Here is a 17,202-nt window from a genome sequence, read left to right as displayed (position 1 = left end):
GAATCCAATTATTAAATAATGTATACATAGAAAACATTGTTTCATGAATATTTGCACTGCAATCTGAGGACATATTCCAGGAAACAATAACATACTTTCAAAAATTCATGTTCTGGAATAGAGAAAATGCTACTTTTATTTTTGTACTCTATTGTGTTAACACATCCATTCAAACAATGCACTGCACTGTAGGAGGAGATGTGTTTTGAAAAGGCACATCTGTCTTTTTGCGTTTCCTCTGAAAGCTTTGAAGCCTGAAGCCAAACCCTGACCCAGATATACACTCAAACATGTCTCACAGCACTCAAACACTCGTGCCTAACTATTCTGCTCATACACCCCCTCCCTTGCATATCGCAGTGCAATTCTTGCCCACACAATGTTACATTTTGGCATTTTGACTATTTGGAAATCAAAAACTAAAACCAGATATCCAAATATCTGATGGACAAGAGGTTTTGCAAATGTTTTACAACAGAATTGAGATGTCTGGCCTGATGTCTAACTGTGAAGTCAAATTACTTTTTTTTTATATTTAACTTTAGATAAAAATCTATGATAAACATTCTAAATACTAATTTAAAATAAATTCCCTGAATCAAAAAAAGTCTTGCTACTTCCATGACTATAAGGAGGCTGAACTTCACCTTTGATCACATGGTTCGCTCATTTTTCTGAGTAGGATAGGAGGTTGCATGAAAAGTTTGCATAGGCTAATAGTCAAGTTTGTGAGTTAATTGTAATGTTAAGATACACAAATGAAGTGTAATGAAGAGGGATGAGAAAGAACTGAAAGTTCTGGAGAATTTTATTCTTTCAAGCTTATAGGAGACTATCTAAAAACATAAATGTAGTAGGCCCACCAGAGAGGCTGAGCAGGGGAGAATTATCTACCTGCCCATCTTGTTGACTGTCCAAGAACCCAACATCCAGTGGCTGCGTTTGATTGTTTATTCCAGGTCCAAACTGTTTCACAGACATACAAGCGTCCAACAGCAATAAAGTCAATGCCATAAACAGTATAAAAAGCGGTCAGCAATTTGCCCCCCCAATTGATGAACAGGTGATACTAAAATAACCAAACAGGCGTGCTCAACAACAATATCATCGCCTACATGACTCCTACAAAGCTATTTCACAGGTGTGTGTCTTTATTCTGACCAAGTCCACCATCTGAATGCGTTGCATACCTGCACATCGTCCACCGGGTGGCGCCACGTAGTCAGCGTTCATGTTGCTGTACCTCAAAGAATGCTGGGAAAATATGTCAGCGGAAGCACCGCGAGCCGATAAACAAGTTGCCATAACACAGGTAAACGTGTGCAAATGAGAGGGATTCAGCATGTAAATACACTTTACGTTGACGTTACATGCATGAACACGGAGGTTTAGTCGCACCGTGTTGCTCTTCGTGGTGCTTGAAGTCGGGCACGTAACGTTAGTGCGCATCCATTTTTATTTTGAAGATGTCAGCATGCGTCTTTCATTGTGCCTGAACCCATGAAGTTAGGCTGTAGTGTTGTAGTGTGGTACTTTATCTTAACAGAAGTAGATATTGTTTAACCTACCGACTTCTTGTTCTTATTAGTAACCCCGTGTCTTTCTGGATTAGCAGGTTAGCAAAGTTAGCAGGGGCATTCACTGAACTGCGGGCATCTCCAATCATGGTAAGGAAGTCTTCCTGTCTTAAGCTTCAGTGCTACTAATGATACATTAAATATGTACTGGGCATGATGGTATAGTAACAAATTATAACCTTAAATGATAAAGTGGGACTGCAACATAGATCAGCAGCAGATCTTCGTCTACTGAGCCCTTCAAGGACCTACCTAATTTTGTGGTGTTGTGCAGTTATATCTACAGAAAGAGACACATACATTGAAAATACAGAACATTTTCATCCCTGCAGTGCCCAGTATACCTGTTAAATTAATATAAAACCATTTTACCAGCGTCATCTTTCGTGACAAACAATTAAAGTGTGAGACTAATGATATACAATATGAAACTGTACTGATTCTTCTCATCAGCAGGAGGACATAAACACCATGATGTCCTGGTTTTCCAGCCCTGTGTACAGCCGCTACTGGCAGCACTACCAGCAGGTGATGGCCTGGCACCAGAGGCACAGGCGTGCATACCGAAAGGCCTTTGAGGCTGCCTACGGCCCAGGCTACCAGGAGCCGTACCCCAGCAGCCACCGGCGCTACGCAGACTGGCACGCCACGGAGAGGGACAGCAAAGACGCAGAGGACAGGGACGAGGAGAGCAGCTCAGACAGCGAGATAGAATGCGACGTCAGCAACATGGAGATCAGCGAGGAGCTCCGGCAGTACTTCGCCCAGACAGAGAAGCACAGAGAGGAGCTGAGTAAGAGAACCAGGGTGTAGAGTTAGGAAACAGTTAGAAACTGACTTTAGGTCTAGAGTCTCCAAAATTTCTCCCATCTCCATCACATAATCAGTAATAATTTGCTTTGCTGTACAATTGTAATCAGATATCATAGTTTCAGTGAGTTTAATGTGGAGACACGGCCTGCTGTGTGGCTAAAAATAACCTGTCTTCCTGTCCTTGCAGAGAAGCAGCAGCAGATGGAGGCTGAGCAGCATGACAGCTACGTGCCGGCCGACCAGGACTTGCACGCCGTCTCCTGGCGAAGCAGCTCGGCTCCTCCTTCCGAGCGGCCTGGCGAGAGGCGTGGGGCCGAGATGAAGAAGCTGTACGGCGAAGACGCGGCCAAGATCCTGGCCATGGAGGCGGCAATGCAGCTCACTTTCGACAGAAACTGTGACCTCAAACAGCCCAAGTACTGGCCCGTTATACCACTGAAGCTGTGACGGCTGCGGGCGGAGCTGTAAACAGTTTGATTTGGAGGAAATCCCTGCTCTGATCTCTCGGTGAGACGACAGCTTTGTCATGTAATGAATGGTGGCTGTCAACACTGCTCATGTTAGAGCTAATGGTTTGGGTTAGCCGAGGGTTAGAAGTTATTTTAAGCACAGAAAAGTTGCATGAATTAACTGAATGTCTGCTTACCCAGACGTGAATGTCACTGACCTGTCAGCTGCTGCTCCAAATGGAAACTTGTGATTTTGATGCTGCACATAATGTTGAATTTTTTGAAAGTTATTTTTAACTGAGGACTGAGCCGAGGTACAGTGAAACCGCCCTTGTAGGTGATGTAAATACATTCAAACGTGCTTGCGTGTGTCCCCCTAATCCATTTTTTGTTTACCCTCTAGTTTGGTGATTTTAGATGCTGCAATAGCTCCTCTTATGCCTGTCAACTTGGTTTAACCGCAGAAACATTTTCAACCCCACTTCCTCTGTTCAAATTTAGAAGCGTTCCCGCATGGCTGCTTCTGATATTCCACTTTTCAACGCACACGAAGAGTGATTTGTTGTTGTTACTTCTAAACTGTGCCTCTCTGATTCTGACGTTTCATCAGGTTCAAAGCCGTTCATGTGGTTCCTCAGGAGGAACTATTCCCTTTTATGTTGTGCTTTCACCATCTTGCACTTTTTTTTTTTAGACAGAGGATGTGTATTTTAAAATAAACTGTTTATAATAAAGTTTTTTTTATGTCTGGATCAAACCTGCTTTGTCACTGGTGATTTCTTAGTTTTCTGTGTAATGGGACTCTTGCTCTTGATTACATAACTGCTATTAAGCTTTTGGGCAAAATACTGTTTTAATGTAACATTAGACTTGAAAGTTTCAGTTTGACAGATGCCTTTGCCAAATTATACCACAAAAAAGGTTTTCCTGCATTGACATAAAATGTGAGAGTACTTACTATATGAACTGTAGTGTATATTCAGTATTCACATTATTTGGTACTATATTGTATGGTATCTGGTGTCGGCATAACATTTGTGTAAACTGGTGGACGAAGTACTTGGATCCTTTAAGTAAAAAGGACCAATGCAGTAAAAATACCTCCATTCAAAATGTACATAAGTGAAAAATCTAAAAGTATTATCAGCACAACATATTTTAAATTATTAAAATTAAAAGTACTCATTCTGAAGAATTGATATATTGTGAGATACAGCATATTATATATTTTTACATTTTACAATTATTCTTTTAGCTGACGCTTTCATCCAAAGCGACTTACAATTCATATGTCAGAGTTGCACACTGCTGGAGCAACTAGGGGTTAAGTGTTTTGCTCAGGGATATTGGTGGATGTTACAGTGGGAATTAAACCCGGATCTCTCACACCAAAGGCACATGTCTTATCCACTGCTCTATCGCCACCTATATGACATTGTTGATTGTTAATAATCATGCAGCAATGTGTAATCAGAATTGTACTGTTGTAGCTGCTGGAGGTGGAGCTACTTCATATACAGTATAGTAGTTCAGTCCTGGGGTTCCTAACCTAGGGGTCCTCAGATAAATCTGAGGGGACATGAGGTGGTTTATCGGAGAAGAAGAAATCATACTTGTTCTATACAAATCTATACGAATATGTTACCTTTTTTTGGGATGTTTTTATAATCTTTGTGAAATATTGGATACTTTTATCTCTTTAAGCTTCAAACTGTTTTTGAAATGAAACCATCGGTGAGGTTTAGACGAGAAACTCCTCTTTGGCTAACAACTCATGCACTTGTGAAACATGAGATGGGGCCCCGGACAGTTTTTTTTGACTGGCAAGCCAAAAAGGTTTGAAACCTTCAGTTAATGTCAATCCTTATTATGCATATAAAATTGTCATCATAAGTTTGTAGCAAATATGTGGAAATTTAGTAATTAGGTAAATAAATAACACAGCTCCTTACAGCACTTTGGTTAACAATGCCCTCTACATAAAGACATTGTCCTTGCAGTTCAATACTGTCCTTTATATTTCATAAGCTTAGAGGAGCAATAAGGACACTTGCAGTGTGTTCTGGATTAATGAAGTCTGATCCATTTGTAGCCGTGACGTCACCCCTCACCCTCCACCCGCCCCCACCCCGATTGTAAAACGGGACGTCCAGTCGTTTGCACACAGCCCCCCTTCAAACAACCTGTGGCCATCATCTGGGAGTTCTCTCACTTTTTGTCTCAGGGCCAGTTTCCACGGGAGCTGACGAAATGGGTAGGCGAACTATTTTCTACATTCTTCCTTTTCTGCTTATTTTCGTTTCACCAAGGGTCACTTTTAGATGCGTTTCTTTTTAGTTGGCTTCTTGACATCTGGATGCTGTCCGTCTTCTGTCTTTCTTCTAGGACGTTTTCTGGTCGCGTGCGCTGCGTGTGATGCAGTGTCGTTGAGTTTGCATGTCAGCTAATCAGTTAACAATCTCAAACGCAGTGTGACCATCCCAGTCTGTTAACTTTAACAGCACTCTGAATTCCTTGCACCCTTTTTGTCACTTAATAGCAACATTATCCTTTTCGGACATCATGGGATCCTATGCATTCAAATTGAGCGTGCCAGCGCGCTCGTGCACGATTATCTGCAGCTGTAACACTGTGTGCCTTGTTTTAGACTGATTAATGTCAAACTGTGCCAGCAGCAGAAAAAACAAACAAAAAACCCAACATGTAGCCCTGTGCAGTATTTTATTTTTTATTTTATTTTATAACCTTTATTTAACAGGGAGAGCCACTGAGGGCAAACTCTTTTACAAGGGCACCCTGATCATTTATGCGAAACTGAACAATGCACACTGAAATGCACTTTATCAAGGAAGCTAGGCCAGGACCAGTTGGATTTAAAGATGTGATGCAGGCACTATTCCTGTATGTATTTATTGCCTCATTTTAACTTATCATGCTTTCCTTGCCCATGCACTTTAATCTCTGTTTTATTGCTTCATTTGATTCTTTTATGCAATCAATTTTATCGATATTCTTATTATCTTATTGATAAATACTATTTTTAAAGCTGCTATGTTCAATGGTTTGCTCCAAACTGCATTTCGTTTTATACAGTGGGTACGGAAAGTATTCAGACCCCTTTAAATTTTTTCACTCTTTGTTTCATTGCAGCCATTTTCCAAAAATCAAAAAAGTTCATTTTATTTCTCAGTAATGTACACTCAGCACCCCATCTTGACAGAAAAAAAACAGAAATGTAGAAATTTTTGCAAATTTATTAAAAAAGAAAAACTGAAATATCACATGGTCATAAGTATTCAGACCCTTTGCTCAGTATTTAGTAGAAGCACCCTTTTGATCTAATACAGCCATGAGTCGTTTTGGAAAAGATGCAACAAGTTTTTCACATCTGGATTTGGGTATCCTCTGCCATTCCTCCTTGCAGATCCTCTCCAGTTCTGTCAGGTTGGATGGTAAACGTTGGTGGACAGCCATTTTCAGGGCTCTCCAGAGATGCTCAATTGGGTTTAAGTCAGGGCTCTGGCTGGGCCATTCAAAAACAGCCACGGAGTTGTTGTGAAGCCACTCCTTCGTTATTTTAGCGGTGTGCTTAGGGTCATTGTCTTGTTGGAAGGTAAACCTTCGGCCCAGTCTGAGGTCCAGAGCACTCTGGAAAAGGTTTTCGTCCAGGATATCCCTGTACTTGGCCGCATTCATCTTTCCCTCGATTGCAACCAGTCGTCCTGTCCCTGCAGCTGAAAAACACCCCCACAGCATGATGCTGCCACCACCATGCTTCACTGTTGAGACTGTATTGGACAGGTGATGAGCAGTGCCTGGTTTTCTCCACACATACCGCTTAGAATTAAGGCCAAAAAGTTCTATCTTGGTCTCATCAGACCAGAGGATCTTATTTATCACCATCTTGGAGTCCTTCAGGTGTTTTTTAGCAAACTCCATGCGGGCTTTCATGTGTCTTGCACTGAGGAGAGGCTTCCGTCGGGCCACTCTGCAATAAAGCCCCGACTGGTGGATTGCTGCAGTGATGGTTGACTTACTACAACTTTCTCCCATCTCCCGACTGCATCTCTGGAGCTCAGCCACAGTGACCTTTGGGTTCTTCTTTACTTCTCTCACCAAGGCTCTACTCCCCCAATAGTTCAGTTTGGCCGGACGGCCAGCTCTAGGAAGGGTTCTGGTCGTCCCAAACGTCTTCCATTTGAGGATTATGGAGGCCACTGTGCTCTTAGGAACCTTAAGTGCAGCAGAAATTTTTTTGTAACCTTGGCCAGATCTGTGCCTTGCCACAATTCTGTCTCTGAGCTCTTCAGGCAGTTCCTTTGACCTCATGATTCTCATTTGCTCTGACATGCACTGTGAGCTGTAAGGTCTTATATAGACAGGTGTGTGGCTTTCCTAATCAAGTCCAATCAGTATAATCAAACACAGCTGGACTCAAATGAAGGTGTAGAACCATCTCAAGGATGATCAGAAGAAATAGACAGCACCTGAGTTAAAAATGAGTGTCACGGCAAAGGGTCTGAATACTTATGACCATGTGATATTTCAGTTTTTCTTTTTTAATAAATTTCTACATTTCTGTTTTTTTCTGTCAAGATGGGGTGCTGAGTGTACATTACTGAGAAATAAAATGAACTTTTTTGATTTTTGGAAAATGGCTGCAATGAAACAAAGAGTGAAAAATTTAAAGGGGTCTGAATACTTTCCGTACCCACTGTATTTATATACAGTGACAATAAAGTATCTATCTATCTGATTACATATAAAACAATAAAAGTACACCAAGTTACATCAACAAAAAGGCATCAACATAAGGGATAACATCAATTCAAAGAAAACATGCATTCACACGGCTCTATGTCAAAGGAGATTTAAATTCATTAATAAAAGGGATTAACTTGTCTAATTTTGCAACCTTCTGCAGATTGTTCCACCTGTGTGGAGCAGAGTATTTAAGAGCTAGTTTCCCAGTCTCAGTACTAACATGATCAAGTTCAAGGACCACATAGTCTTGGGTCCTAGTGTGGCGTGAAGATGACCTATAGTTCTCTTCCAGTGACAGTCACTCAACTTTCTCATATAATATGCTATACAACGATGCGTTCTAAAGCCATCCCCAGTTATGAACCTATAAGGGGAAATGATAAATTGCATCGAGAGGTTTCACAGTAGAGGCAGGAGAGTGCATATAAATTAGATCACCATAGTCCATATCGTACAAAAAAGTTGACTGAACAATTTGCTTTCTGCAGTTCTGGGTAATACATCTCTTATTTTTGCAGAAGAATGCCAGTTTTGCTTATAAGTCAGTTCATTAATATGTGTTATGAAGTGCAGCTTGTCATCAAGCCTGAAAAAGATGAAGTATAGCACGTTTGTTTGATATATTTGTGTGTGTGTGTGTGTGTGTGTTGCACTGGTCATGCCAGGGTTAACAGCTTTTAAAGATTAAGACAGGAGCAAGCTCTTGACAAACTACACAGATTACTACATGTGTTTCCAGACCTTTCCTAAAGTGTTGCGCCTGTTTTACCTGTCTGTGCACAGAAATTCAGCCATATACTGCAGTTTCATGGTCAGTCATTTGGGATATTTTCAGGAAAACGTCTCCTCTTGCCAGGTAAACTGTGAGCTGTCCTGACTGTAGAAAACACTCATCCTCCCCACGTCAACTCCTCATGTGAGAGTTGATGTTGATTGGATTTAGAGGGAATGATCCACTCCCTCACTGTGTATTATGAAACAGGCTGGACAAAGCTGAAAACGGAAGACAATTGCTGCTGTGTAGATGTGGATGCATGTCATGCAGGGTTTTGCACATTTCTTGTGTTTCCTAAGCTTTGTTAAATCAGGTGATCTTAAAATACATTAGGTTTGTGTTTACACCTTTATTTGGGATTTACAGCAATGCCATTTGGATCTGGGTGGCAACGGACAACATGTTGAAACTAAATACAGGCTTTGGTTCTCTTTCAAAGTGTAAAGTAAAAATATAATTCAAAGCAGAACAGGAAGGAATATACAAAACCAAGGTTATACCCTGGATGTGTATGTGTTGTATAAATTAATGGGTGCACAGATGTTGATGTTGTTACTTCACAGTCATGTGGCTAGTTTGCAAGTCCTTGCTTACAGTTGTGATTGGCCGGTGTGAAGCTTGAGATCATAGAAACATTTGTTTTGGAAGACCAGAATGTATTGGCATAAATTCAGCATTATCTAATGACCTGAAACCAGTAGCATGCAGATTGATCTCATGAGGCCACTAATCCAAAGCTACCAATTTTTTCAGGCATTTCTACCTCTATCCGTTACTTTTCTTCCCTACCTCCCTCCTCTACAGCTCCCTCTCACACTCCCTCTCTCTCTCTTTGTCTCTGTCTCTCTCTCTCTCCCATTCAGAACATCTGTTTCCAATAAGGCAGAGCAGGGCTGTTTATCGCCTTCAGGCCGGTGAGAAGCTGAGAACAGACAAGATGTAGCCAAGTGACATGATTTACTGCGATGGGGAACTGGAGCAGTTTTTCTGCAGGGGCTATTGGAAACTTCTCTTCTTTCAGCTCCCCCATTTTTCCTGTTGTTTCTCCAAACTGCTGCTTTAGTCTCATCATCATCAGCATCATCGTCCCGTCTTTCATCTGCTCGTCTCATCATCTCCCCGCTCATTGTTTTCATCATTATTCTTTTGACCCCCCTCCCGCCCCCATGCTTCCTCCTTCGTGAATTCTCTCTCTTTGTGCTCTGTTCGTCTCTCGCTTGACTGTATGTGGAAACCCGTATCCTCCTGCATCCTCTCCTGTGGATTTGCTATGCGTTGATCCGCAGAATGGATACTGAGTGCAACAGCAGTCGAGCAGACAGACTTCAAAGCCTGCTGATTTTAAAGGATTGTTTTATTCTGAAGGAATAAATGATCACTCGGCTGGAAAAGAGGCGAAAGTGGAACGATCCACTGACCTGATTAGAATAACAGCATACCACTTAAACTGGAGCAGTAGTGTCACAATAATAGTCTGGGGATAGCTGAATACAAACCATACAAACAGTATTTAGTTAAATCTTTGTCTACTTTTAGACTTGTTAGAAAACGGTATGAATAAACACGACATTCAGTTCAGTGTGTGTGTTTATATGTAATGCTGTGTATCTCTGATAAAAATACATGAAAACTGGACAAGAGGAGAAACACACTTTTTGTTGCCAAAAGCCTCAGAAAACTTTCAAGCTCAGGACTGCACAGCAGATTTTGCTGCATTAACAAGTGTTGATTTTTCAGTGTTAATTATTAGGAGTTGACAAGTGTTGATGTGAGAGTTGTCTGCTCGCTCACACAGTTGATTTGACTCTGGGGCAGCTGATTCAAAAGTTTTAAATTAGCTGATAGTTGCATCAGCACTGACATTGACATTGCTGTTGATCTTTACATCCTAAGAGTCAGTTAAAGCCTGACATTTTGTGAATTTGGAATTGGCTGCCTTAAGCTAAAATGCCATTAGCTATAGTCTTTAGCATTCTGTTTTCTCTGAATTGTGCCGTTAACTCAGTACTAGCATTTTGTTCTCAGGACTGTACATCGTTTTATTCAACAAAGAGCTATTGAAGGGAGAAAAACCCTCACAGAGCTAGCGAGCCTTCTGTTAGCAACCTTGTTCGCTAGGTTGCTAATAGGATAATAAGTTCAAACTGTTCTTTTAAAAGACATGTTTGTACCTCATAACTGCCTACAAACCATGTGTTTGTTGTGGAGCAAGTTATGCTCTAAATGAGAGGAGTCAAATTGACACTTGCTGCTGCAACACAGCTAATAAGCTACACTAGCTTCCTCCATTTTGGATTCTCTGACTCTCTGTACCCCCAAAATTCAGTATTGTCAAGACAACTTGCTATTGATCAGTGGTGCAAATTCAGAAGCTAAAGTTTACAACTGTTGAACATGATGCTTCCATTCAAATGAAAAGATTTTGCCATTTTAAATGCTGGTATGACCTGGCCTTTAAGCTGAGTTTCACTAAAGACAATCTAGGAAGTGTGGAAAAGGGGCAGGTTTATATACTGAGGTGTTGATGAGGGAGCAGGTGTGCAGGTACAGTGTGTGGAGCTCAGGTACAACTACCGTACGGGGGGGTCAGGTTCTGGAATGATATGAAAGTTAGAGGCTGGCAGACAAGTAGAAGTTAAAGTTGCGGAGAATTCTTTCTTCTTTCCATCTTTCTTTAGCATTGTTCAGCCTTAACTTTCACAGTCAGAGAATATTCCCAGCATTAATCAACACTTTTAGCAATTTAAAGAATGTGACCCTCGCTTTTATGTAGTTTAACTGCAAAACCATTCATTGTTCTCCGGCCTGAGTCAAAATGTTTTCTCTCATCTCCAACTTCTCCAGCATCTGTTCTTCATCTTCCTGTGGTCTCTAAATAGATTTTTGTGGTTTTATTGATCACTTTTAGGATGCGATGGGGCCAAACTATATCACAGAAACCTACAACCTGCCGTCCAGGCAGTTTCCTCTTGGCAAAATCATTCTTTTGCCTTCAACACTAGAAATAATGATTTGTTTTTGTCTTTGTTTCATAATTCTGCCCTTTTTTCTGTCTTATTGATAGTGATTTTATGTTTCTTACTCCTTGTATGGTGGTTTTATAATGTTTCGAAATATTATTTTGTTATCCATTGTTATTTTGTTTTATTACTATATCTATGCACGTCTTCAATATACCCACCTCCCAAGCCTCAGAATTTGCTTTCATATTTAGGATACAGCATGCTTGCCTTTTGCATGTGAGCATTATAAGCAAAGCCCAACGGCTACCCTGATGTGTCAGAGTCAGTCGTCGTCGAGAGGACCTGTTGCCATGGCGACGCAAGCGATGCTCAAAGCTCCAAGGCGGGAGTCATCTCAAATCCCCGGCACATGCAAACAGTCATACATCTGATGACAACGAGCCAACACAGGCAAAAAAATAGACTGCCATTCTCCCTCACCTGTCTCCCCTGGAGCAATGATGGTGACGATGGTGATGAAGATGATGATGATGTGCCCACCCTGATTTGCATTTCCTCCACACAGTGACTCATGGTGTGCTTGAAAACTGTAGATGGAAGAGGCTCTTATCCCACATTGCTGCCGGCGTGTGCTGGAGTTCAGTACAGTAGGTCACAGGTGCAACAAGCTTCTGAGTCACATGACTCGTGAAGAGGTCACATGATCCAGGCAGGCAGCCTCGGAGGAGGTGGGGTGGGGGTGTATATGTGTGTGTGTGTGTGTGTGTTTGAGATTGGGGTGTGGTGTGTGTGCAGTTGTTGGGATGACGATGACAACACAACATCATGTGGAGCAGACTGCAGACCAAATCTGGGCCAGCGGGATTAGCAGCTCGTCGGATAAATTGTTGGATGGAGGGGGCGGTGGGGGGATGGGTGTGTAGCTGTGTGGGTATATGTGTGTTTGTGTAGGTGTGTGTAGGTTAAGCCATCTGTACTGACAGAAGTCAGATCTTGTAAATGAGGCGAGAAATATCAGAGTTGCACTCTCACTTTGATTTTATCTCCAGTAGAGGGTGGGCGTTCAGTCAGGTGTGTGTGAGAGAGAAAATAGAGGCCAAAACAGAAACACTCCTGCCTTGTTGTGCTACATGTTTGCCGATATCATTAGACATTAAAGCAAAACTTTGCAATTGCATGCAAATTCAAGAACAGGTGTTTCATTAAGTAATGATGACGAAGCATGATTGGATTAGTTTGCATGAATTTGCAATAAAGTGCTGCTTTCTTTTTCAACTATCGGATGGAGAAAAACATAGGGAAAGACAGAAAGAGAGCACGAAGGAGGGGAGCATTCCTTTAAAACTCCAAATCACAATAACGCTATAAAACTTTAAAAACAAGTGTTTGTATTCACGTTGTCATCTTTAGATTGAGTGCGTGTATGTGTGTGTTGGAGATGGACTAAATTTTGTCAGCATCCCGATGGTTACGTTCAGTGATGAGAGGGAAGCATCTCCTTGGCGACCGGCAGCTGAATGGAGGGAGGGGGAAACTGGGTCATCATCACCACCACCACCACAGATTAAGGGCCCGGATCTTGACACACACACATACAATATACACCCAAAAAAACACACATAGATGCGCTAAAGCACAAACACACTATCTCTGCAGAGGAATTTGAGGAACTTCTCAGGTGAGAGTCAAGACAATGCAAGATGTAGTGCTTCAGTCTCGCTCCTAGCCAAAGGTTTCCCTTTTAGAGGAAGCCAGAAGCCCATTAAAATGGCAAGGATTAGACTAAAGCGACAGCGGGAGACTCGTAAAGCCGTCGCTGAGACACTCTGCTTGTCTCTGTCTGTGTGTGTGTGTGTGTGTGTGTGTGTGTGTGAGAGCGTATCCCCGTCTTTGTATGTTTATGTTTCCCCAAGTTGATGACCTGTCTCCAGCATTAGTGACAAAACACTTAGCCAAACAGATAGAAACATAGGCAACAGAGTGAGACAAGCAAAAGGAAAGGAAAGACACTTAAAGTGCTGCATGCAGGAGAAAATTTGACTTGTTTCAAGAAAAATATACAAAATAGACACTTGACCATATTATGAAAGTATTTTCTGCTTTTGTATTTCAAGGCTACATATTTTCCCTGCTTGTGGTTGCACGGCTGAAAAACTTTTATGGACATAAACAGATATTTTTTATGCTGCAGACAGAGTGCTTGATGGATAAGTGACTGCTTCTGTGTAGGAGCTACAAAATTTACATGATTACAATCTGCTTTATCGGCAGCGTACATATAAAAGGAATTTGATACTTTTGTTGCTGTCAACATAATGTACTATGCACTTGTCAAACTTTTTCACCGCTTTTCACCGTAATCTCAGTGTACTGTGGCTATAGTTGAGGTCGACTTCCCCCAAAACACATGGCAGGCCTGACAAGCTTTGAATTTCTCCAAATGCTGAAATGGTGCATGTGTATCTAATAAGAGAGGTACTCGGTACAAAGAATTCGGAAGATAGTTTAATTTCTTAGGCTTTATTAAAAATTCAAGAGCAAAGGTGTTGCAAATGTTGGAGCCCTAGGTGAGATTCTAAATTGCTGCCCCCACATGCCCAACCCTAAAAAGTTGGGCGTGGGGGGGCAGAGTCATCACTGCTCTATTTTAAGGAATTGTTTTAAACATTCTGCAGTCAAACTCCCAATTTTAGCATGTATAGATGAACAGGCTAGTTAGTAACCAGGGTCAACAAAGAATAAGTGTAATCAGCATACTTGTCAGCCGCAACATCATAGCTTAAATTGGAAGATCACACCTATATGTGTCCCTCCATAAAATATGTGTCAACCCAGAGACTATTTTCTTGTATTATAGGGTATTTCTTGAAATGCAAGAGCATTGGTTTTGTTTCAATGGTAGAGGGGACTCAAATGAAATGGAGCGTCTTGTAAGCATTGAAGACTTCATTTCCTGCATTCTGGTGAAAATTTCTGCACCAATTTCTGCCTTTTCTGCCTCAATTTATGGTGAAAAAGTCTTCATTTAAGTAAAGGGAAACCCAAAATTCAGGCAGCAGATGACAATTCAAAATATAAAAAATGTACAGAACATAATGCAGTGAGGCTTTCAGGCATTCTGTAGCTATTGCTTTTAAATATCCTATGTTTCTCCTGCAGATCAACTCTTCTAATTTAATAAAATCCCTACTGAGTCAGCACACATGCCGGCATGATTCAGTCTTTCCTGCTCTTTTGTGTCTTTTGCATGTGGAACCTTTTCACCACAAATAAGTTGATTTTAATTTAAATTAGAAACTCCTGGACTTTAATACACTCACCTAAAGGATTATTAGGAACACCATACTAATACTGTGTTTGACCCCCTTTCGCCTTCAGAACTGCCTTAATTCTACGTGGCATTGATTCAACAAGGTGCTGAAAGCATTCTTTAGAAATGTTGGCCCATATTGATAGGATAGCATCTTGCAGTTGATGGAGATTTGTGGGATGCACATCCAGGGCACGAAGCTCCCGTTCCACCACATCCCAAAGATGCTCTATTGGGTTGAGATCTGGTGACTGTGGGGGCCATTTTAGTACAGTGAACTCATTGTCATGTTCAAGAAACCAATTTGAAATGATTCGAGCTTTGTGACATGGTGCATTATCCTGCTGGAAGTAGCCATCAGAGGATGGGTACATGGTGGCCATAATGGGATGGACATGGTCAGAAACAATGCTCAGGTAGGCCGTGGCATTTAAACGATGCCCAATTGGCACTAAGGGGCCTAAAGTGTGCTAAGAAAACATCCCCCACACCATTACACCACCACCACCACCAGCCTGCACAGTGGTAACAAGGCACGATGGATCCATGTTCTCATTCTGTTTACGCCAAATTCTGACTCTACCATCTGAATGTCTCAACAGAAATCGAGACTCATCAGACCAGGCACAAATGCTTTGCTGCATACCTCGGTTGTAACAAGTGGTTATTTCAGTCAAAGTTGCTCTTCTGTCAGCTTGAATCAGTTGGCCCATTCTCCTCTGACCTCTAGCATCAACAAGGCATTTTCACCCACAGGACTGCCGCATACTGGATGTTTTTCCCTTTTCACACCATTCTTTGTAAACCCTAGAAATGGTTGTGCGTGAAAATCCCAGTAACTGAGCAGATTGTGAAATACTCAGACTGGCCCGTCTGGCACCAACATCTATGACACGCTAAAAATTGCTTAAATCACCTTTCTTTCCCATTCTGACATTCAGTTTGGAGTTCAGGAGATTGTCTTGACCAGGACCACACCCCTAAATGCATTGAAGCAACTGCCATGTGATTGGTTGATTAGATAATTGCATTAATGAGAAATTGAACAGGTGTTCCTAATAATCCTTTAGGTGAGTGTAGCTCCTGGGTTTAAGAAGGTTTTCTGCTCATGTTCAAAATTTCTGCACATTCAGAATTTCTCATAAATATCTGTGTCCTGTCCTCTGACATGTCGAGAAAAAAGTTGTAATATTACAAGAGTGACGTCATCATTTAATTAGAATTTATATTATTTTTTAAGTCTACCAGTCCTGTACTTGTGATCAGGCAGAAATCGTACCACAAATCCACACACATGTTAACTTTTTAACATCTTAAGGCCAGGGACATGTCATTACTTAACTGCATTATTTTGTGGGGTTTCAGTGTATGGCAGAAAAATACCCAAGCCAAGATGGAAGCCAAGATGCTAACATATCAGAGTTTAGAGAAACAGCAGCTCCCTTCCTGCTCTTTATTTGGTTTAAAGAAGTTTTCTTCAACCAAACTCGTATTACATAACCTTTCGTTTGCCAGACAAGTGATGCTTACTGTTTAAAAAATGTAAATATACATATAAAAACCTATTTTTAAAAAAACATTTTTTTTCAACAAACTCACACAGTTTTAGTATTGGCATTAGCTTACTGTGGCTGCAAATTTAGCTCACCAAGTCCCATGACCCTGAAGCAGTGTCATTTCAGTCTTGACGACCGAGAAGCCTGTATTGGACGTAGACGGACACAAATAGCTCTCAGTGGACAGCAGTGATTTCCCAAGGATTGGGACACCAGATATGTAGGTCATGGTGAGGTCAACCTCTGGGATCAGAGCTCAAAGCCTGATTGTCAGTGTCATTGCTTCACAAGAGGGATGCATAATGGTCTTAAGCAGCGTGTTAAAAGGTCAATGCGGTGCCTGTAGTGAGGCTGAGCATCACACAGAAGATGAAGGAGAAGACTAAAGAGACAGTAAATAGCAGTATTGCTCTTTAATGCTGTACATCCCTCCTGTACTTTTTGAACTTTCACCTTTTGGAGAATTTATGCATCTTTGATCATTTGTTGGTTGTATGAGGAGGGACAGATCTAAAACATGCAAGGACAAGTGGGACTCCAGGACAGGTTTTGGAAACACTACCTTAGAGGCATGCATTGATGCACATTGATGGGATCCTTCATTTAATAACAGCCCAACTGTGCTTTGAGCTAAAGGAATGCTAAGATGCTTACTGACAATACTGATGTTCAGCAGGTATAATGTTCACCATCGTTTAGTCTGTTAGCATGCTTACACAGGCAGCAAATGTTCATGCTTTGCTAATGAGCAGTAAACACAAAGTACAGCTGAGGCTGATGGAAATTATATTTATTTTACAATGGATAACAGTTTGAGCTGATAACAGCATGTAATGAAATGTCAGAGCACCACTGAAGTTCTTACACTTCATCCTGTTGGGGACTTGAATGTGCGTACTAAACTGAATGGCAATCCATCAAATAGTTGTTTAGATTTCAGGCTGGACCAAAATGGTGGACTGACCGACTGAAAAAATTGTTAAAAATAATCCTGC

The 17,202-nt window shown here is 41.3% G+C and overlaps 2 protein-coding genes across 8 annotated transcripts in view; both read left to right on the top strand.

Annotated features, from left to right (window-relative positions):
- The first annotated feature begins 1,227 nt into the window (after window positions 1-1,227).
- On the top strand, window positions 1,228-3,531 carry gemin8 (gem (nuclear organelle) associated protein 8). 7 transcript variants are annotated; one of them, XM_038720071.1, is made up of 4 exons: window positions 1,228-1,312; window positions 1,616-1,667; window positions 2,031-2,370; window positions 2,578-3,531. In XM_038720071.1, exons 2-4 carry the CDS (start codon window positions 1,665-1,667, stop codon window positions 2,835-2,837), a joined length of 603 nt encoding a protein of 200 aa, XP_038575999.1. In that variant the 5' UTR covers window positions 1,228-1,312; window positions 1,616-1,664; the 3' UTR covers window positions 2,838-3,531. The 7 variants fall into 7 exon arrangements, with proteins under 7 accessions (XP_038575999.1, XP_038575985.1, XP_038576032.1 ...); XM_038720057.1 differs by having other exon boundaries at window positions 1,613-1,667; XM_038720104.1 differs by having other exon boundaries at window positions 1,298-1,312; window positions 2,034-2,370.
- A 1,472-nt stretch (window positions 3,532-5,003) lies between these two features.
- The window catches only part of LOC119903772 (neuronal membrane glycoprotein M6-b-like), a 57,112-nt gene continuing 44,913 nt past the window's right edge, over window positions 5,004-17,202 (top strand). The window contains exon 1 of the mRNA XM_038720024.1: window positions 5,004-5,093. Within this exon, the coding sequence (XP_038575952.1) occupies window positions 5,090-5,093 (4 nt within the window). The 5' untranslated portion in view covers window positions 5,004-5,089. The remainder of the gene's footprint in view (window positions 5,094-17,202) is intronic.

Source organism: Micropterus salmoides, unplaced genomic scaffold (genome assembly GCF_014851395.1).
Source record: "Micropterus salmoides isolate LMB-PRFRI ecotype aquatic unplaced genomic scaffold, ASM1485139v1 Ms_hic_scaffold_1, whole genome shotgun sequence".
In the NCBI taxonomy this organism is placed as follows: domain Eukaryota; kingdom Metazoa; phylum Chordata; class Actinopteri; order Centrarchiformes; family Centrarchidae; genus Micropterus; species Micropterus salmoides.
The sequence above is the reverse complement of the archived record's forward strand: the minus strand, read 5'-3'. Positions and strand labels throughout refer to the sequence as shown.